The sequence below is a fragment of the Etheostoma cragini genome, chromosome 10 (genome assembly GCF_013103735.1).
Source record: "Etheostoma cragini isolate CJK2018 chromosome 10, CSU_Ecrag_1.0, whole genome shotgun sequence".
Taxonomy (NCBI): Eukaryota; Metazoa; Chordata; class Actinopteri; order Perciformes; family Percidae; genus Etheostoma; species Etheostoma cragini.
The window spans coordinates 2,417,462-2,439,783 of record NC_048416.1 but is presented as its reverse complement, the minus strand read 5'-3'; the positions used below and the strand labels follow the sequence as shown (position 1 = coordinate 2,439,783).

At 41.4% G+C, this 22,322-nt stretch overlaps 2 protein-coding genes across 2 annotated transcripts in view; one reads left to right on the top strand and one right to left on the bottom strand.

Moving 5' to 3' along the window:
• The window catches only part of psd2 (pleckstrin and Sec7 domain containing 2), a 37,874-nt gene extending 36,502 nt beyond the window's left edge, over positions 1-1,372 (bottom strand). Inside the window, exon 1 of the mRNA XM_034884135.1 lies at positions 718-1,372. The gene's annotated coding sequence lies outside the window, so the exon portion shown is untranslated. The remainder of the gene's footprint in view (positions 1-717) is intronic.
• Positions 1,373-16,005: 14,633 nt separating this feature from the next.
• Positions 16,006-22,322, top strand: part of zgc:92242 (uncharacterized protein LOC436899 homolog) — a 10,163-nt gene continuing 3,846 nt past the window's right edge. Inside the window, exons 1-2 of the mRNA XM_034884145.1 lie at positions 16,006-16,252; positions 19,258-19,709. Of these exons, the coding sequence (XP_034740036.1) occupies positions 19,526-19,709 (184 nt within the window). The 5' untranslated portion in view covers positions 16,006-16,252; positions 19,258-19,525. The remainder of the gene's footprint in view (positions 16,253-19,257; positions 19,710-22,322) is intronic.

Genomic DNA, 22,322 nt, shown 5'->3' with positions numbered 1-22,322 from the left:
GACATAAACAAACGGCAGATAGACAAGGCTTATTGTCTGTCTCTCTCCTCTGTCCCTTTCCCTGCGCTACTGCGTGTGTGTGTGTGTGTGTGTGTGTGTGTGTGTGTGTGTGTGTGTGTGTGTGTGTGAAAGAGAGAGGGAGAGAGCGAGAGAGAGAGAGTGAGAGAGCACAGCGCGAGACAGCCATGTTCTCACAGCCTCCTCGAGCCAGTAACCATGACAACAGGATGGCTAGGAGACACGGTTCAAGCTCAATTGAGGCCGGTGTCTTTCTTTTCCTCCAAAATAGACCTTGGTCGCGTTTCAAGTTCGACTTGTCCTCCTTGAAGCGGAAAGGAAATGCTTTTATTTTTTCCCTTTTCGGGGGACAGAGAGAAAGAGAAAGAGAGAGAGAAACACACACCTCCATAAAATCCCACGGCCCGCACGCTGCACATATCTTTCAGCCTCTGTTAGCTCCACAAACACTGCTGTCCTAAAGCCTGAGTAGGCTTCTGTGTGTTCATTTTGGGCCAAAAAAACGCTAAACCTCAACGCAGCCTCCATGAGAAATGCTCGTCTCACTCGTACACCAAAATACATGATATCTAAGCATGGGCTATATGTTATGAGTGCCGGTCAAAAAAAGATTTTTTTAGCGCTAACACAGCCCTACTAGCTTAAAACATGATAACACTTTAAACACGTCCTTAAGCGTAGTAGCGTTTCTTCACTCACCGGTCAAATTCGTTCAGTCAGCGGCTAAAAAAGAGAGTTTCGCGGAGGTCCTCTCTCTCCCTGTCTCCTTACATCCACGCCGGGGAATAACACTGACAGACGGGCTCTTTTTTTCTCTCCTCACGCTGAGCGTCATTCCCAACTGCCCCCCTCTCACCGGTATGCGCGTGCGAACGTCGTTCACGGCCGCTGCCGCCGAAGCTCGTGGTGCTGTCTCGCGCCTCCGCTCAGGCTGGTAGGGGCTCTCGGGAGGTCCAAGCGGCGGAGAGCGATTAGCCTACTGAGCGGATTGATGAATGGAGGGGTGAAGGGAGGCGTCCTCCTCGTCTCCTCCTCTCTGTGGAGCCTCTGTGTGTTTGAATGTAAGCTGAGAAATTGTAATTCCGCTCCTAGGACTTCTCGGGAGCACCATCACTCTCCCGTGGTTACGCGCGGTGTGAACGGGACGTGTCCCCGGGGCCTGTTGGTATCAGACACTGGAGCCTGCAGTGAAGATTAGCACCGACCGTTTTGTTGACACAAGTCCTTCTTGACTCTGACCTGATCAAGAATGTATTACAATACCATTACAATGGGTTAAGGTTTAACTTTAGAGGATCTTGATGCATGGTAAAAACGTGGTTCCCAGACTGAGGTCCACGGATGCCCAAAGACTTTGGATTCCAGGATGTCCTCAGAAGACTGTTTTTTTTTTTTCCTTCAGCACTGAGAACACATGTTATTGGGGGGAAAGTTTGGGAATCGACCAGAAAAACAGATCATGCTGATGATTTACAGAAAAACGTCCTATCCAAGGTCCGAAGTCCTGCAGCTGTCATATCCAGGATGCACCATTGGTCATGCTGTAGTTTGGTTTAGATAGGAATTTGATGTCTGCAATGGAAAAACACCACCCATGAAACAGTCTATAGCATGTTTTTATAGATTGTTGGATATGCTACTCAATAAAAAATCTATTTAAAAGATAATGATGCCCAAACAAATGAGTTAAATTTAAAGTAAGTCACTGCAACTGAGACTATGGTGCTCAAATTGGATAATTTAAAAAATGGCATTACTTGGCATGATACAGTGTCCATAAAATAAGTTTATGTTACATTTTATGTTGTAATTCTGTTTTATTGCAAAAGCAATATGGCCCTAGCCTTTAACCTGCTGGTTAGTGTTAGCCTGTGATGTAAAGACAATCTTATGTGATGTTAAAAAGATGGAAAAGAAGGGCTTTTACTTTTCGCTGCCACATTCTGAAAAGAATTTAAGATTTTATGAATGGATTGTAAATTATTTTTCGAGTCCATCTTTATGTACATACTTTGTCAAGCTGGAGAATGGATTGGGAGTCGGATTTTCTCCCACCAAGTAGAAGGTAGGCAGAAAGACAGTGATAAACAAGGCATGGTTTGAAATATCTTTGATTGTACTGTCAAATAGTCTGTGATCATGCCGCCATGCTGTTCTGTTAGATGGCACAAGATCTAAAAGTCATAATGGACAAGCAGTTCATGTTATCTGCCAACATCCAATTAAAAAGGCAAGAATCTGTGTATGTGTGTGTGTGTATCCAATCTACTTCACGGTTGTGTTGCCGGGTACCCAATAAACTTGGCATTTAAAATTTGGGGCAGTTTGGATTGCGTTCAATATTAACAAACTGAATAAAACCAAGCGACCGCACCATAAAGGTTGAGAAATAAAAGCAGCCCGTGTATACAGACACACCTTTTTCCACCTTATTTCGGAAAAATATGTATGGTAGTCAATGGCGAGGGATGAATAATTATTCAATCTCGTGATGTTTGTCAACCAAAAGATAATTTGGCAAGTCAAGAAAGTCTCAGTTTGTCATAAACCTGTTGAAGTAAAAGACTGAAAATATGTTATACTCAACCCAAAGTCGCATCCAACATAGCCAGTAACCTAAGTAACTTTAGTAGTACAGTGTTTTCCTCTAAAGTAGTAGTAAGTAGTATACGGTAGAATTGCATATTGAGTGCTTTATGCTTTGAGGGCCTTCTGAGAGTTATTTCGGGGTACAATAGTTTCGGGGAAAGCTGGAAAACCGGAGGCAAAGCAATCAGCCAGATTCCAACAGGCACATATTCAATGGCCGCTGTACTAGCATACTATAAATTAGCCTGTTTTCCCTTTGCCCTTGACAGAGGACATTTTTTCCACTGTACCTGCAAATACCCACAACCCATTTGTCACTCCCTTTCAACATGCTCTCTCATTCAATTACCACATGGTAAACCAGCACAGAAATGAAGCCAAGAGCCAGTGCAAACCATTTGTATTGTCTTTCAAACATACATTACAGTGCTATGAGAGTACCCTCTTACTGGTGCAGCTCGGGGGTCATAAACAAAAGCACAGCAGCTCTATTCAATTACATACATGGCTATGCATTGTCTGCTGCAATCATTTTATGATGTTTTCTTCAGGGATCTTGGATACAGCCCTTCCAATGCAGAGCCTTGCCAAGCTTTAATGCAACATCTGCATGGATTGAACACTCTAGCCTCCAATCCGGTGATCGATAGCACATTAGAAGGAGGCCGAAGAAGAGGGGAGCGGCTGAAAAGGGATATGGAGAGAAGAAGAGATAAGAAGGAAATTATGAAGAAGCGAGAGAGAAGCAGAAAGCATGAGGGAGGATGTGGACAAAAACAAAAGAGCTGAGTTTGTGTTTGAAGACAGGGGGAGGAGAAGGTTAGATGGGCAAGGCCCAAAGTGAGGCGGGTATGGGGGGGAAGGGGGGGCACAGGGGTGAAGATGACAAAGAGACTTCAGAGGATGCACAGATGACCGGGGAGAGTGATGGAAACAGTTTGGGGGAAACCCACTGCAGACGCAACGTCAATCCTAATTACTAATTCATTAACCTGCCTGGCTCCCTTCCCCCTTTTTAGACACACACACACACACACACACACACACACACACACACACACACACACATACACACAGGCTCCCTGTTCTGTCCCTCCTCCATGTCACAGGAGAGGCGGAGGGATGGATGGATGGAGAAATGACGAGGCGGGTCTGCAGCTAAGTGACATCTGCAGGGCCGTGAGCGGGTGCAACGTTTTGGGGACACTGGAAGTCCCTGATGTGACAATGGGGGGGAGGAGAGGAGAGGAAGGGGAGGGAAGGGGGAGGTAACTGGTGAGGAGAAAAGCTAACAGCTTGCGTTTGGGTTTGTACGGGTGGGTGGGCTCCTGTGATGGTGCATATAAGTGTGTTAATGTGCGTGACTGCAGTGTCTGTGAGTGTGTTTGTGTGTGTGTTCTAATATGCAATCACAACATGTGCTGGCATTAAGACATGTGTGCATGTGTGTGAGCATATTAAATGAAAGCAAGTAGTGTGGAAGATAAATGAAAATGCTAATGTTGGTGTGTTCAAGTAATAGGATTGTGAGTATAATCAAAGCAAGGGGGAGGTGCTTGAATGATGGTGTGTGTCTTTAGCCTGCGCTGCAAGACTCTTACCTCTTTTTGTGTGTGTGTGTGTGTGTGTGTGTGTGTGTGTGTAGGCGACAGAAACACATAGATGCTAGCAGCCACAAAAACACCTCCTGCAGAATTCCTCTGCACATGCTCACACAGGCAACTCAATATAAAGATAGAGATACAAATGTGCACACGCAAGCAGACGATCACGCACACAAGTGTGCAGACACACACACACACACACACACACACACACACCCGTAGAGAGGGATGAAGTGCTGCTGACTTAGGTGGAATTAAATAGAGAAATCCTGCAAACGAGCATCGATCCACAGAGTTTACAGCGTTGGCTCCGTCTGCCCCGGCAGGCCAAACAACAGGGAGCTCTGTGAGACAGCTGGGGCACACACACAAGCAGGAAGCACTGTGGGCACATATACAACATATTACACGCACACACACACACACAGCAGAATGTGTGTACGCATGGAGTGGGTTTTTGATTTTGATCAGAGGACGTCACAGCTGAATGGGCTTCAGAGTGTAATAAGCATATATCTGATATTTGAGATAAGGTGGGTGTGTTTGTGTGTGTGTGTGTGTGTGTGTGTGTGTGTTTGTGTGTGTGTGTGTGGCTTCAGAGTCCTTAGAAGCTGCTTTTACTAAAAACAAATCAAACCTCCCATGACAACATTCAAGGGAGTTGTTTTCTGAATGTTACGGAGCAACGATAAGAGATGTTTTCCAGTGCAATATCTAAAGAAAGTAAACAAGATCCCCGGAAAACAGCTTTTTAGTTAATACTATGTATTAGGAGCAATATTTTTAACAGAGAGGGAATGGATAAGATGTTTTTATTTGTCTCCAAGTTCATTCAGATAGGATTTATATTTGCCAGGTGACAAGAAACACAACTCCAGAGAAATGCTGTGTTACTGCTGGATGTGTAAATGGAACTGTTTAACACATGTCATATCAACTTTATAAAGGTACATCATCATCATCACCATCATCATCATCATCAGTATTGTGTCTACAGGTTGTTTCCACTCTTTCTGAGAGTGAGATTAGAAGACTGATACCACTCTCAAATTAAGGCCACGTCCACACGTACCACAACTTTTTTTTCCCCCGTCTTCCCTGGCATCGTTTCAAGAATATTTGCGTCCAAATGGATCCGTTTGTAAATGACTCAGCACGCTACTTCACATTCCAGGCCTTTAGGTGGCGCTGTTTCTGCTACAGAAATTCACAGGCAAACAGAGAAGAAGAGGCAGAGCATGTGCAGTATACAAACAGTATATTTTGCCCTGGTGACCCTAATAGGCTCAAAATCTTCTCCAGCAAGAAGACAAGCATGTAGACCGCCATTGTTGTTGTTATGAGACGTCGTCGTGGGATAAGAGGTCACAGGCTAGAGGTCGAGGGGTGTGGCAATGACATCATTGACATGCGAGTACAAGGGCAGCGTTTTCGAATTTCTTCACCCTGGGACCAGGTTTTAAAATATTTCAGCAATCGGACAAAACGATGCAAAAATTGGGCGTTTACACCAAAAAGCGTTTGCAAGTGGATGGCCCCTAAGTATGGAGTTAGAGCCAGGAAGTGATTAGCATAGCATAGCATAAAAAGTTAAAGCATGGGGAAACTGTTAACGTGGCTCTTTCCAAAATTTAAAGCATGATTTAACTATTATCTTGATGTGCACCCACATACATTGTGGGTGGAACATCATTGGTGACATCACACATTGGTTGGTGGGTTGCTGCTGCTTTGAAGCTGGGATGTGGCCTTTTGGCTGTCACCATCTTGGTATCTTGGAGCCAGAAGTGACCATTTGGACAAAAGGCCAAGCCAGTTTTTCTACGGTTTCAGTGACACTAAGCTAAACTCTACACAGACAAAGTTGCCAATTTCCAACCCACCTGTCATGACTCATACAGTGGAGTGTTCCTTATTCTCCTCATGACCTCATAAGGGGCAAGATTCCAGATCAGTGCATCTTTCATTTTCTAAAAAGGCAGAGCAGGATACTCAGGGCTCAGTTTACAGCTATCTCCATTTCTAGCCATTGGGGGACCATGAGCAGGCTGGGGGAACTCAATGTTAAACCTCATAAAGTGACATTTTTATGCCATGGGATCTCTAAGTTAATAGCTAATGCTAGCTAGCTTTGGTTTACAAGTTGCCACCGATCACTGAACTAAAGCGTTTCCATCAACTTTGATGAAGTGAAAGCGGAATGAGAGGTTCAATGTCTCAGATAAAAACATGGACATCAAGTTTATTTCTATTCTAATGTACACATGGCCATGGTTAGCATTGCCAAGCATGTGTCATGATTGACAGGTCGGTGTGTAGCCAAGCCCCAAAGCATGCCCTTCAATATCGTCCATTTAAAAAAGAAATGGAACCATAACTTACAAAATGGACATGCTATATTGAAGAATTCTTAAAACTAATAATTGAGGGCATAAACTCATTAGGAAAATCTTTACTGTGGTAATAAATCCAGCGAGAAGTAGGGTCATTTTCCCATAGACTTCTATGGAAAGGGACTTCTGGACAGACTGTGAAAACAAATTTCCCCAGTGGACAATAAATACTATTTATCTATCTATCTATCTTCTTATTGGTGCCAGTAGAGTCTCCCCCAGCTGAAAATGAAATAGAATGCCGGATTAACGCCTTACATATAGACCTTAGTGGTCCCTAATACTGTATCTGAAGTCTCTTTTATATAGAGCTTAGTTGTCCCTAATACTGTATCTGAAGTCTCTTTTATATAGACCTTAGTGGTCCCTAATACTGTATCTGAAGTCTCTTTTATATAGACCTTAGTGGTCCCCTAATACTGTATCTGAAGTCTCTTTTATATAGACCTTAGTGGTCCCCTAAAACTGTCTCTGAAGTCTCTTTTATATAGACCTTAGTGGTCCCCTAATACTGTATCTGAAGTCTCCACAGATGTCAGGCTACAAGGTCACTAACGCCTTTTAAAAAAAGAGGACAACTGTTCAAGGTAGATATTGTTGCTACTATAAAAAAATAAAGAGGAAAATAAGTGTATTCTGTTCTTTTTTGTTTTTACATATGGGAAAGGGAGTGCAGCCGACATGTTAGCACTGGGCCATCATCAATAACGTAATACCCTTGCTCCACAACTTTCTCTGGTTGTAACAGATTGAGTAAAAAACATCCTTCCTACCTTCAGTAGGGACATCGTAATTTAGCTGCTCGGCTTTGTGTCGGACTCCAGCAATTCCCTTGACCACCTCATCAGCATTCGTTAAAACTGAACAAGAGGGGGACACGACATGTCAGCACTTGCAGCGAGTGTGTGTGGGAAAAACGTGTCAGTATGTGTGTGCAGTTTTCATCTGGGTCATTATATCCACAGACATGAAAAAATGGGTTACTAAGACACATCATTCCATGTGACAGAGGAAAATAGAAAGGGGGAGGGTCTTTTTTTTAGAGTGTCAATCGCTTCCACCTGTGACCACAGGTCCTTAGCTGGATAATAATGGTACAGTGTCAAAATGTACAGTCACAAGCATCCTGTTTCCCATTTATGGAGAAAGCCCTTCTCTGTTTGTGTTTACATGTGTGCCTATGTGGGTGTGAGAGAGTGTGAGAGAAAGACAGCCAAGCAGAAAAAAACTAGGAAAACATGGGCAACGTGCCAGCATGGTGACAGAATGTGCTGTGTGTGTGTGTCGACTATAAGTCTGCTGGGCAGCCGGGTCAACAGACAGAACAGTCACCATAGCAACAGTGCCACACTCGGCTCCTCTGTGCCAAGTTGTAAATGTGGAAGTCCTGTAAAAAAAATATGGATGGCTAACTGTTGAAAAGGTTTACGAAGGCATTATGTTAAAACACAGGTGGAGTCAATCTCTTGTTCCATAGGTGGTCCATCGGAGTAGTTCCCTCTAATGAGCTAACACATGCTATTTGAAGGATTTTGTTAGACAATGTGAACCCAATCAAACCCTTAGTCCTGGCAGTGCAACATTTAAAGGTCCCATGCCATGAAAATGTCCCTTTAGGAGTTGTTTTTAACATTAATGTGCATTCCCCCAGCCTGCCTATGGTCCCCCAGTGGCTAGAAATGGTGATAGGTGTAAACCTAGCACTGGGTATCCTGCTCTGCCTTTGAGAAAAAGAAAGCTCAGGTGGGCCGATCTGGAATCTTCCCCCTTATGAGGTCATAAGGGGCAAGGTTACCTTCCTTTTTGTCTGCTTTGGCCGCCCAGAGAATTTGGAGAGAGAGAGAGAGAGACATCATAGCTTTCAAACAAGCGAAGCATGGAAGTTGGTCAAGGCCACAACCCCAACTCTACACCTTGCCCCCCCCACCTCTCCCCTCCTCTATAGTTTAAAGCTACAGACTCAGAAATGGCACATGCTAAGGAAAGCTCATTGTGGGACTAAGTAGTGTCTGGAAGGCTGAATTTTGGGAAAGAGACTTCAGATAGGGTATTAGGGGACCACTAAGGTCTATATAAAAGAGACTTCAGATACAGTATTAGGGACCACTAAGGTCTATATAAAAGAGAGTTCAGATACAGTATTAGGGACCACTAAGGTCTATATAAAAGAGACTTCAGATACAGTATTAGGGGACCACTAAGGTCTATATAAAAGAGACTTCAGATACAGTATTAGGGACCACTAAGGTCTATATAAAAGAGACTTCAGATACAGTATTACGGGACCACTAAGGCCCACATACAGAAGTAAACAGGGAGGCAACTGTGTAATATTGTTCAACATACAACTGTGTGAATGAACTAGGGCTGCAACCCCGAACGTGAATAAAACTGAGCAATATAGATGAGAGTTGTAGAGATGGAGTACATTTACAACCAAACTCTTCTTCCCTTCCTTCAATGAGTACAAGCAGTGTCGTCACTGTGGTTTTGCCATACTAAATTATACCACTAATAACGTTACTTAACGCTAATTAAATCCATGCTTTTTTCATGACTTTACAACCGTCAATCCACTAAGCCTGTTTGGAAATCAACACCTCTGCTGCAGTATTTTGGTTATGATCATAATGATGAGATAGCATCGCCATCATTAAATACTGAGTGTGCAACAACAAGCAATATCAGTGACAAATAACAAGAAAATTACATGTAGTTATCAAAAAATAAAATACCTTTCCCTCTCTGTGTCTCTCAAACACAGACACACGGGTGGCTGATTAACGCATATTTTTGTCTCATAAGGGGTCAGATAGGTGCAGCTGAACCACGCATCGAGGACTCTGAGTAACTGCAAAACTGCATTCTTAATTATTCAATTAGGGGTTAAAGTGGGCCGGAACCATCCGGGACTCCGCATCCGCACCATTGATTTATAAGTAAATTAATCTAATTGGCAGTTTCATACATCAGTGTTTCATACTGCAACAGCACACCCCAATGAGTCCAAGCCAATGTTGGTGATTAGTTCACACGTCTGTAATGACAGCAGGACAGTTGACTATCTGTCATCTAAACTGCTAATGACAGCTGTGAATGGAGTTTAACGTTGTCGGTAGGCACAGCCCTTTTGATCAGATAATAAGATATTTCTATCTAAGATATTTATCTATCTAAGATATTTGTGTTATCTAATGATTTGGGGCCCCAGGCAAACAGTGTCTTGCTTTGCTTTTCATCCTTTCACTAACTGGGAATTTAGGAATTGGCATGGGTAGAAGAAGTACATCAGAGTACTTCTTCTACCCCTGCCACTGCCTAAACTACTATTACTATTACTAAAACTATTAACTGTTAACCAATAAATTTAAAATGAAGTGTGGACTGGTAGCTGAAGAGATCCCAGTTCATCTCCTAGGCACTGCCAAGGTGCTCTTGAGCAAGAGACCCTGCCCCCCCAACGCTGACATCGGCCTGTGTGTAGTGATTACTAACAAAAAAAAGTTAGTATCTGGGATCAATAAACAATATAAATAAAAAAATAAAAAATATGTTAAACTCTGGTGAGAGCCATGTGGAGGCAATCCCAGCCTAGACTGAATTTTCCTCAGTATATACCAGCTGAACCAGCTCCCTTAATTATACCCACACACAATGCGGGACTTTATTTCCACCCAATACAAAGCCTGATTGCAGTATAATGTTCCCAGAATATAATTCAAGAAGTATTAGTACAGTGGTCCTGAGTAGTACTGAGGTCCAGGGGTGGAATCCGTCCTGCGTGTCTTCCCCCCCCCTCTCCCCTTTCTCACCTAACTGTCCGGTCAAAAATTAAAGGCAGGAAAATGATCTTTAAAAAGAAAGAAAAATAACATTAATACATTACTATCTACAATAGATGCTTACATTGCTGTATATGCCTGATGATAGCAACCTATGTAATGTAACAATAACAAAATCAGCTGAAAACTCATTATGCAAATATTGCAAAAATAGTCAACATACGCTTTCACTCGTTACATTAACCACCCAGGGGTGCATAGTCCAGCACAGCTTGTACTGCCAGTTGAATTACTTTGGGGACTAAAGCAATACTTAGCAGTCTGTGTTACCACATGCATCGCTCATGTGAATCCACGCTAATGCACATCCTCTTCACAGAGCTGGCTTCATGTCAGCCATGCAGCGGTTGAGGGGAGAACATTTTGGATTATCAAAAATGTTGCTATGGAAAATCTGCCTGAACATGTTGTTGACTCAGGCCCGCTAAAGCATGATGGGAAGTACAATCTATCTTGCAGGAGAAAAGTGACTCCATCAGCAAATGCGGTTGGTGTCACTTGGGATGTATTGTAATTCTAATATTTGTGATGATAAAGTAAATAAAAAAAAAAAAATAGCATATGGAGACTGTTGTTGCCACAGCCACACTTGAGTGTTTAAGGTTGAATACAATCAGCCACATCTTAACCACATGTTTAGTTAGCTAAGTTACATAGTCACATTTTAGCACATCAAAAACAACAATTTCTTTGGTATTGAATTACTTTATTAGCACCTAAACAGTACACTGTTTTGCGGTTTAGGTTAATTTTTATATGAATTCCTTTCTCTTTGGTTTTGAGTTACCTGGCTGCTGTGTCCTCTTCCTGGTCCAACGAAACATGTGACAAAAAGGGTGGAGCCTGGTTTCATTCAGAGGCTCGGACCATACCAAAAGATGACAGCCGGGGAGGGTGGAGGGGGGGGGGAATCAGGGTTTCCTTTTGCTAATTTAAGTTCTTTGTCCATGTTGTCCTCCCCTGTGTGTGTTCAGTGGTTTGGTCAGCTGGTATATAAGTGTCCCTTGTGTCTCATTCAAAGGTCTGCTAATTGAGTTGACATTTTGGTTTAGCATTATTTTTTTGTTATGTTTCATAGACCTACTTTAGGGACCCTGTAACTCTTTGCCTTTATTTGCTTTGTTGAAACTTTGTTTTGGGGAAAATATACCTGACTTTTCAAACTTTAAACCCATGTTGCTTGACTGCTTCATCCATGACATAGACAGAGACAGACAATCTAGATTATGCAGATTTTGTCTCAGCAGAGAACCGACGTATTGGATGCCTCTGCTTGATTTCTGTATTATGATACATATACAATATAAGAGGTCGAAGGTCATACTGTGTAGACTGTGTATTTTTGGTTACCGTCCCCTAAAACTGACGAGGACCAGGGCTAGACTAACCTGCTAGGGGCTTATAGGTTAACAAAAGCAATAATAGCAAAATAAGGAACGATTTAAAGTGATAGCCCACCTCAAAAATAAAAATCAACTTAACTTCAATGACATCTGACACTCCTATGTTACTCATGAATTCACCAAACACACATTTTTACTCTCTTTACAACTCAAAACATCACATTTAGTCATGCAACATAAAACAATAACCTGCTAATGTTACCAATGAGGTTGATATGACAGTTTAAGACTTACAGAGTGCTGTATATTGGATTTTTATGTAGATAACTGTTCTTGTATTCACTCACCTTATATATGTGTTACCAGGGCTGCAGTACTTTAGTCCGGACTCGGACTCAAGGGGCTTTTCTGTTGTCTCGGACTCGTGTTGGACCCATTGGTTTTTGGACTGGGACTTTGTCTCTGATTTGCCATTGGTTCGACCAAGTCCAGCACTAAATGCTGTTGTTCTGAAGCAAGGACTCCCAATTTAGGGGGCCAAGTTTGGCCCGTGCTCTCTTTGTTTTGGCCCGCTATGGATTTAACATTCTCATGCTTATTCTCCTCTAATTTTAAACCCTAATGACTGCAAAATGTACATTTTGTGCAGTTCAATAGTACGTAATCTGTGTTTAACGGCACTGACAAACTTCCCATTTCAAATGCACACACACGTTTTGTCTACGAGGATGGCAAAAATTAAGGTATTCTTCAACATCAACATTTATTTTTGATCCGCAGCAATCCATCCAGATATATTTTGGCCCTTTATATGAAAGAATTTCGGCACCTCTGTTCTAAAGTAACTTCCTCCTACAAAACAAAACCAAATTATGAAGCGCGCTCATTCAGAAAACAGGTATTGGTTTAATTTATAATCTATCTACAACAGGCATTGCCTGGTGTACACATATCCAGTAGACTACCTCAATCATCAGGTCTCAATCATTTTAATAATGGCCACAGACACAATGTCAGCGAGCACTTTGTACTATGAATTCTTTAGGACAAGTTATAAGTTCAACAATGGGAACAAATCCATTTCAGACTTTGAGTACATAAAATGGCTTAATTTGAGCCTAGTGTGTTACCCTGCTCTTGCTGTTTGATTATTATAACAAAAAATAAAGCTTAATGACAATATAAAATAGAAGGTAAATGTTTCCTTATGTCACGTAAATTGTAAACAGGTAAGTTAGTGGTCTTGAAGAGGATTCATTTACCTATGTCTCGGTATTGAGTGTCTCTCATTTGGACTTGGTCTAGACTTGGATGTGAACCTCTTCGTACTCGGTCTTGACTTGGACTTGAACCTCTTTGAACTTGCTCTCAAACCTCTTTGGATTTGGTCTTCAGTTGGACTTGAACCTCTTTGGACTTGGTCTTTACTTGGACTTAAACCTCTTTGGAATTGCTCCTAAACCTCTTTGGACTTGGTCTTGAACCTCTTTGGACTTGGTCTTGTACCTCTTTGGACTTGGACTTGACTATTCCTGGTCTTGGACTCAACAAAGGCAGACTTGACTACAGCCCCGCATGCTACAATGTGTTTTTATAAGAATGGTTATCCTGATATCTGACCGTTTAAAATTCCTCATAACCGCTTTACAGACTGCATTTCAATAAAAAGTATCTCTTATACAATAAAACACTGGGATCCTTATTGACTTGCCATCCTCCATTTGTCCAGCAGAGGATGCTGTGCATGCAAAATTACCATTTGAGTGTGACATGTCTAATCCTCTCCACATGCATTCAGACACAGTGCCAATGCCATGACACAAGCAAGGACTTTCCCAAGGTGTGCCATACCGAGCCAATACAAAGGTAGGACCGCGACAGACGGGGATAGATAACTAATATTTCCTGGTACTTAACCTTTCCTGTTAATAACTGCAGGTTTTTATTTAAAAGGTGTGGTGGGAAGTCTAATGTGAACAAACATACTGTATATTAGGTAACAACATGCACTAATATACAGATAGCTAATCTTTCCTGCTCTTAAACTGACCAAAGAAGTATTATACTACATGATGATTAATGTGTTTATGTAACTTTTACCCATATATAGATCCCAGTTTTGTTTTCTCTTGGTGGATCTGAGCTTGACCCCGGAGGGAAAGAGGAGGAGAAAAAACGCATGTGTTTGCATGTGTATGAATGCTTCTTCCAGGGCTGTAGTCAAGACCACCTTTGTCAAGTCCAAGACCAGGACTAGTCGAGTCCAATTCAAGTCCAAAGAGGTTCGAGTCCGAGTAAAGACCAAGTCCAGGACAGGAAAAAAAGGTCTTATGCATGACAGAATCAAGACAATCATTTTTGGTTTGACTTTCCCTCCAATATTATTATAAACATAAAAAAGACACCTGGACTCGGTCCAGACCAGAAGCCATATCTGGCAAGACCAGTGGCCGAGACCGAGACAAGTCCGAGTCCAAATACTAGCGAGTACGAGACAAGTCCAAGACCACAGAAAAACGGTCTTGAGTCCGAACTCGAGTCCAAGACCAGACTCGAGTACTACAGCCCTGATTGCTTCTTTAATCTTTAACTAAATTCCTCAAGACAATATTAAGATAAGGTAAATGAAAGGCAACAGAAAAGTTCTCACTTTGATCAATTGTACTGCAATTCTGTGTTGTTCCTGAGCAAAATGTAAGCGTTAGAGCTATGGTAACAATATGCTTAGAATTAGGTCTAGCAAAATTGGTATTTAATTTAGCTTCAGAGCTGGTTTTAGATATTAACTTTCAGGATTTGAGGAGTATTAATTGACTGCACATTGGTCCTCACAACAATAGCAGACCATAGCTGTGTGTATTCATGTGTCTGTGGGAGTAGACCTTGAGCTTTCTGCCCTGATACCATGCAGTGACAAACAGAGATAAATACCCGGGTGTCTGGTATCACTGAAACACCGTTTTTTGTGGAAACCCAACTGTGTTGACTGATGACAGCTGTGGTTTCATTTTATGAAAGTGCAGTGGAAGTTTAGAGGAAATCTCACTGAATTGATAACACTCACACCAACTAAAAATGAGATTTTTTAAAATAAAGAAATAAATGAAAACTTCCCTTAATCATGCATTTGTCAGTTATCACATAGTCAGAGCAGAAGTTATGTTTTTAGACAACGTATTGCATTCAGCTCACTCTTACACCATTGTAAATAAATTTCTAAATGGAGTTAATATTTTCTAAAGCATCATCTTTTCCATCTTCAACCCTTCTACAATGTGAATAAATGATTTTACGGTAAAAACTGCTTGATGCTTGAAACGCATACATTTTTACTATGAGGCCCCGGGATTTATTTTTTTAAAGGGTCTGCACTTTTCCAAAAATGATTGCTTCTCAGATGGTTCTGTGTGACAAACCATCATTGTCAGTCCATTGACACGCAAAAATGTGAAGTCTGTCTACAGGCAAGTTAATATAGAACATAAAGTTTGAATTAATACATTATTGATAGATACATATTTATACATTGTCAAAAAATACAGTTTCTTTCAAGGAAAAAAAACAAATCTCTATTCTATTGTGTTTTTCGTTGGTAATTTCCCATTATTCGGTGACGTAACTGTGACTTGTTAGCCTCATCCACCTGCTAAACCAAACAAGACATAATGGAAGTGAAGAAATAGCACCTAATATACATATATATGTATACATATAACAGGTTTTACTGTAAACACTGCCAGTAGGTCACACCCAGACAGCCCTGACAGTTCGGTCACAAACAATAAGGAGACAGGTGAGTCATCTGCATATCAATTGAATCCACTTAGAATTACGCGTTGGGATTAGAATTAGAATTAGAAATAGCTATAATTAGTCTGAGGTATGTGACTGACATTCAGCTGGACTCATTTGGTTTGGCACAGCGGGGCAAAGCGACCACAAAACAAAAGACTTTCTGGCACGATAAGTGTGTCGACAACCTGTTGACGGAAAAACCCCTTCGGTGGAATAAATAGCCAGATTCCTTCCTGCACATGTGGTGTTGTGATTAATGGTTTAACACAAAGCCTGCAAGACTTCCTGGAGGAAGAAAAATGTAAGTGGGGGTAAACACAACTATGCAGAGATAAGATAAGTTAAAACAGGGCAGATCAGAAAGCACCAAAAATATTTAACCAATTGTTGTTTTATGGCTTTGTAGCATTATAGGAATGTAAATGGGATAAGAGAAGGTGACGGGGAGAGTAGGAAGGAGGAAGGAGGAGGGAACAAGATAGATGCAGTGATGTCAGTCCGTCCCACTCCTATTCAGTACATATGCAGCACAGCAGAGCTGAGCCTGCATACCTCTGCTGCTGACGACTGCTCTGATCCCACACAAACACACACTCATCACACCACACTCACACAGGGGCTGAAACTCAGAGCTGTGCTGGGAGATGCAACCGGCTGGCATTCACTGAGTAAGTCCACTTTCCCTCCTCTGTCCTCTTTCTTTCTTTCTTTCTCTGTCTGTCTTTGTTGTGATTGCCATTCCACGGCCTGTCTGAGTTCATTTATCTCTCACACTCTCCTCTGTTGCTGTGAGATGGTCAGTGTTTTCTCACGGCTGAGAGACTTTTCAAACTTGTCTCTCAGTATGCAGTGCACATACCTTTCTCTCCTCTCCCTTCCTTTCTTTCTTTCTTTCTTTCTTTTCTCTGCATGTGAGAAAAGGCAGTAGCAAACCTCGGGTTCATTTGCACGTTGGCGCCGAGCCAGACCTGGATGCCTTTGAGTTTGAATAACAGAGCTGAGCGTGTGGAGGTGGATTTGTGTTATTCTCATTTACTCCTCGTGTGATGTCCGTTTTCTGAAGTGTCTCTGTGCGTTGTTATTGTCTGTTATCACTTTGGTTAGTTTATGTCTTAATTTGAATATTTCTGTTGTTATGCCATGCCCTTGTTCCAAATACACAGTTACTCCAAGGAGCTGTTGTGCAGGTATAAAACTCCTCAAAGGTGATATTCTTGTTCAGGAAAATGGAGCAATTTGCCAATGAGTGGGCTGTTTGGTAGTTAATCTTCAAGTTAGGTCCAGTTTATTTACACTGCTCTCGTAGAATGGAGGTAGCATCAGTGACGTCACCCATTGGTTTGTGGCTTGCTGTTCTGAAGCCTCAAGTTTGGCAATTTGGCCATCGCCATCTTGTTTCGTTGAAACCGTGATTTTTGGACGATAGGACGGAGCTGGTGAGATGATGTAGCCAAACCAGTGTCGTCTATGGATTCCGTGGCTAAGCTAAATGCTAAAAAGAGAAAGTTTGTCATTTTTTAACAAGCTTAAATGAGTAATTTGGTGAAATTGTATTGGTGGATAAACGCTGACCTCGGGGTACAGGCGCCATTCATATATTCATTTTTCCTTCTTTGGTTGGCAAGGTGCTAGCAATCGCTGAACAAGACATTGTAGGCGTCCAAAATGTTCCAATCAACTTTGATGAAGTAAAAACACTGAGAGGGTCTAAGTCTTAATCTCAGAACCCTAAACAAGTCCAGTACTATAATGTACACAGTGCCACGTTTAGCATTGCTAAGCCTCTATCATGATTGAACGGTCAGTGTGTAAGTATCCCCTGCTTTATTGTCTATTTTTAAATAAATTGAACCATTTACCAAATGAATATCATGCTGTATCGAAGAAGACTTTGATTGAGACCATAAACTGATTATGAAAATGTTTATTGGGGAAATAAATCAAGGGAAAAGTACTTTTTTATCTCATAGACAATGCAAACCACTTGTTTTTGCAACCAGTGGAGTCACCCCCTGCAGGAAATGAGATAGAAAGGAAGTTAAAAGCTCTTCCACATTAGCTTCACCTTTCCGGCCCGGTCTATGATTTGCTCTCAACTTCATAATCCTAAAGGGCTTAACAACTTCTCCATTGTGAAAGGAAAGAAAGAAAACACACCCCAGAGACAATGAACAAGAACATCACAAAAAACTCACTCTGAAAACAACTGAAAGAGACTTGAGAAGTGCTGCAAGGAGTTGATGAATGAACGTAGGCTGATTCCTCAGTAGACCAATAATGCAATGAAGATATTTATATAGAGAGAGATATATAGCTGCATATGTTTTGCTAAAGTTTTACCACATACACTCTAAGAAAACAAAATCCGTAAAATAACAGAAAAAGTACTGGCAGCTCATTACCCGGACTTTCTACCGTAATTAAAAAACATGAAATTTCTGTTAAAACGTAACATTTTCTGTTATTTAAGGCTATTGCTGCAGTTAAAAAAACATAGTATATATGGTATGATTTATGGGCTACTGCTCTTTTTATATCACAACATAAGTCATTGTATGTGTAGCAGCCATGTTCTTTATCTGTTTTAAAGTTCTCTTTTTTAGGCTTCACTATTTTGGGGGTTTTCCAGCTTTTACGTGGGATGTCAAATTGGTGTTGTTTTTAGTCCCAGTTTTGCGTTCAGTCCTGCATCAGCTGTTAGAGGCAATACATGATTGTTTACTGCTCAGTTTAGACTCAAACCATAATTATTCAAGTCTAGTGTGAGGTTTAGTATAATTCTATGGTTCAAAATCTACCACGCCTCAAAAACTAACTGAAAGGGTGATATTTCATGTGAGTTACCGTAATGTCAGACTGCCCTTAAGTGCAGATTGGTCAACTCCTATCACAGACTCAAATCCTATTGGCTCTCGCTCAGAAACTCACTGGTTCACATCTTTTAAAAGTATGTCCAGGGCGGGGACTGCTTTTAAAGTGTGTACACACACAGTTTGAGGTGACTGTTTCCTGTGATTTTACTCTGAGGACTTCCTGATGGAGTTATTACCGACTGATGTCTATCAGTGTCACGTGTGTTGATAAGGTGCTAAGAACAGTTAGAGTGATGTGTGTGTGTGTGTGTGTGTGAGACCTACTGTCATTTCAATAATTCAAGTGAACTGTAGTTGTCTTTTGCTTTCTATCTATGTCTGTCAACCCCAGATAGCATGCAATCATTAACGCCCTGTTGTGCGTCTGTGTGTATGTATATGTGTGTGTGTGTGTGTGTGTGTGTGTGTGTGTGTGTGTGTGTGTGTGTGTGTGTGTGTGTGTGTGTTGACATACTAAACCTGTCCCTATTTGCCTTGTAGTGTTTGAAAGCACAGCGGCATTCTCGCTGCCTACTGTATGCAGAGTAAACACCGCTCGCACTCACACTCCCACACACACACACACACACACACACACACACACACACACACACACAAACACACACACACACACACACACACACACACACTCACACACAGAGTTTATTATTGTGGCCTTTTTGCTTCAGGACTGTTGTGTTTTGCTAGACAGAGCAGGATTGAATGGAGGGGAACCAAAGAATACAGTAGATAATAATCTCTCTCTCTCTCTCTCTATCTATCTCTCTCTCTCTCCCTCTCTCTCTCTTTCTCTACAACAGCAACCTTCAGTCCATCCGGACACACTGTGACTTTCCCTCCAGAGAAGCCAACACAGTCCTATAGCACAGGAAGAGCCCTTGACAAAGGACACTACAGTGACCTCCAGCAGCTGAACCACCTGATCCCCCATCCTTCGAAGAAAAGGGAACCTGACTCTGGAAGAGGAAAAAGGAGCGATCATACCCCACCACTGAAACACGACCCACTGGAAGAAGGAGAGACAGAGGGGCTGAAGGCCGTCTCTGACACCCAGGGAAAAGAGGCAGGATGCTGGCTAAGATCCTTGAGGACATGTGGGTAGACCCTGAGGTGCTGGAGGCCCTCAGTGAGGACCAGAAGAGGACCCTTTTCCTGAAGATGAGAGAGGAGCAGGTACGCCGCTGGACAGAGCGGGAGGAGAGGGAGGAGAGGGAAGGAAGAGACAACAACAACAACAAGAAGCCAAAGAAAGGTAGAATCCAACACTGTGTATTATTTTACTAGTTACACATATATCTCATTCCCTTACACTACAGTACACTGTAAATAATCTGTGAAATCTACAGATACTTACTTTAGATTTCACAGTAACACCACTGTATATGATATTAACAGTAGAGTACTGTAAAGTTACATTACAACCTTGTCGACATTACAAAATCACAGTGGTCCAAGTATTACAGTTGAAATCACAGTAGTCATAGCACTAAAAAAAAAATCACAATATAGCCACTATGGTACTGTAAAAAGTAAAGTAAACTACTGTATTTTTTACTTTTTTATCTTATGTTTTGTTTAATTGTTTTGTATTTTAAAGTGAATACATAAACTACTGCAAATGGAAGTAAGGTAACTTTACTGTAAAAAGAATTCACAGTAACTTGCTGGACAATCGTTGCCAATAAGTTACTGTAAACTTTGCGTTACATTTTTTACAATGTATACCAGTATTGTTAATAGTAATGCAACAGAGGAAAACACTAACTAAAGTTGTAGGAAGGAACAAGGTTTCTGGGAAATGTGGTCTTCAGTAACATGACTCTGACACGAGGTTAAAGATACTAGCTTCTTATTACAATACACCAGCAGTGTGTCATAACTAATTTGACAACGATACACAGACAAAATGTTAGACCGCAGTAGATATTAAATGATCTTCCTCTTAAATCAGACATTTCTTCAAACAAGTATTTAACCCTTGTGTTGCCTTCCGTCAAAATTGAAAATCAACACTTTTGTTGACGTTTTTTATCGATGTTCTTAGTCTTTTTCTTACATTTTTGTCCCTTTTTCAACACTTTTGTCCCTTTTTTGAGGTTTTCAACATTACGAAACACCAACTTATTAATTTTGCACATTAGGTGGGATCAAATGTTGCAGGAAATATGATTTTACAGTGGAATAAGTCAATACAATTTCAAATCAGAAATTCCCACAGATGTTGGTTACTGGTCAGCATTTGTGTTGTCGAAGTGGGACTGCGACAATTTCCATTTTTAAATCACATTTACAATGAATTACTATCACTGCCATTACTTTCAAATAACGTCATATAGTCCATCAATAACTACTATTTATGGGAGCTGCAAACACACACACACATACACACACATTTAATACATTTTATAAGAGGTGGCATATTGTACAGATGTTATAAAATTGTACATTTAAGCTCTTTTACAACTAATAAATGACCAGAAATCTTCTCTCTGGGTGCACACGACACACAAGCTGCTGAGTAACACACACACTTCACATACAAAGTCGTACATAGTCTTTTCCATTTCTCTGTCGGTAGCTTTTGTGTCCCTCTGCTCTACCTTTCAGTCTAACTCATTTCACCCAGCCTTTCTCCCTTTAAGGTGACTCACAGAGACCCTATCACTTCCACTGCTTCTTCTCCACAATCTATATGTGTGTGTGTGTGGAGCTGAATAAGATTGAGTAAGCCCTGTGGTTTTGGGGCGTCGCCGCCACGCTTCAAACCTCATATTAAGTTCCATTCTTTGTTCACCCAATCTGTGCCGTGTTACCTGAGAGTGGCCGAGTGCGTGTTGTCGTTACACAACATACAATCCAGTTAGGCATCTTTTTAGTCTTTGTTCACTGAGCTGTTGCCGGGAAAGACGATCATTACTTGCAGACCAGTAAATGTCATGTCACATGACTTTGTTATGTGCTGCATTTCTGGTAAATTTGTAGGTGTGGTAGATACCTCACTTCTGTACTGGAAAGGGCCTCTATGTCTTGTAATCGCAGGTATTACTGAAGTCTGTGAACATAAAGGTGTGCAGGACGGACAGGCCTTGACTAATGTCAAAGATGGTCTTTGGCCCAGTCCACAATGTCCCCTTATGTGCTGTCAATCCCTAAAATATGAAGATATAAAAAAGAGAGTTTCTGTTAGCCGGTTTATAATAGATCTGTGGCAGTCAGTTCACTGTTAGGAGCTGATTGGCTCTATGGACTCTAAGGGTGGGGGGGTTGGGGGGGGAAATCGATTCATTATTGTATCGCGATATTTCTGTGGCAATTCTGTATCGATACACAGACGCCAAGTATTGATCTATTATGATATGACAAAGTTTCCTTTTGGGGACATGATTTGAAATTGGCAAAAATTTCAAGTCGGAAAAAGGATAATATTGCATAATATCGCGATATGTTTAAAATCGCAATAATATCGTATTGTGACAAGTATCGTGATGCAATCGTATCGAGAGGCCTTTGGTGACCTTTGGACTCCTTTCTCGTTCTCCTGCGTCTTTTAAAGGGTAAATCTGGCAGAAAAGTGCTGCTATACACATCCCCCAAAGGATTTCAGTTTTCAAGCCACACCCCCCAATCAGTGATGTCATGGTTGGTGTTTTACCTCATGGAAAACACCTGTTTGTACACATTTTCCAGTGTTTCCCCAAGTGTATGGACCTTTTTCACGGCAGACATTTTGACTTGTCATAGCGACAACCTAAAATACCCTGTGGGTGTTAAATGTAATGGAATAAATACGTATGAGGGGCCGTCAGGGACATTATTCAGAATTACCTCTCACAAACACATGTGAAATGCTCTTACATACACTACT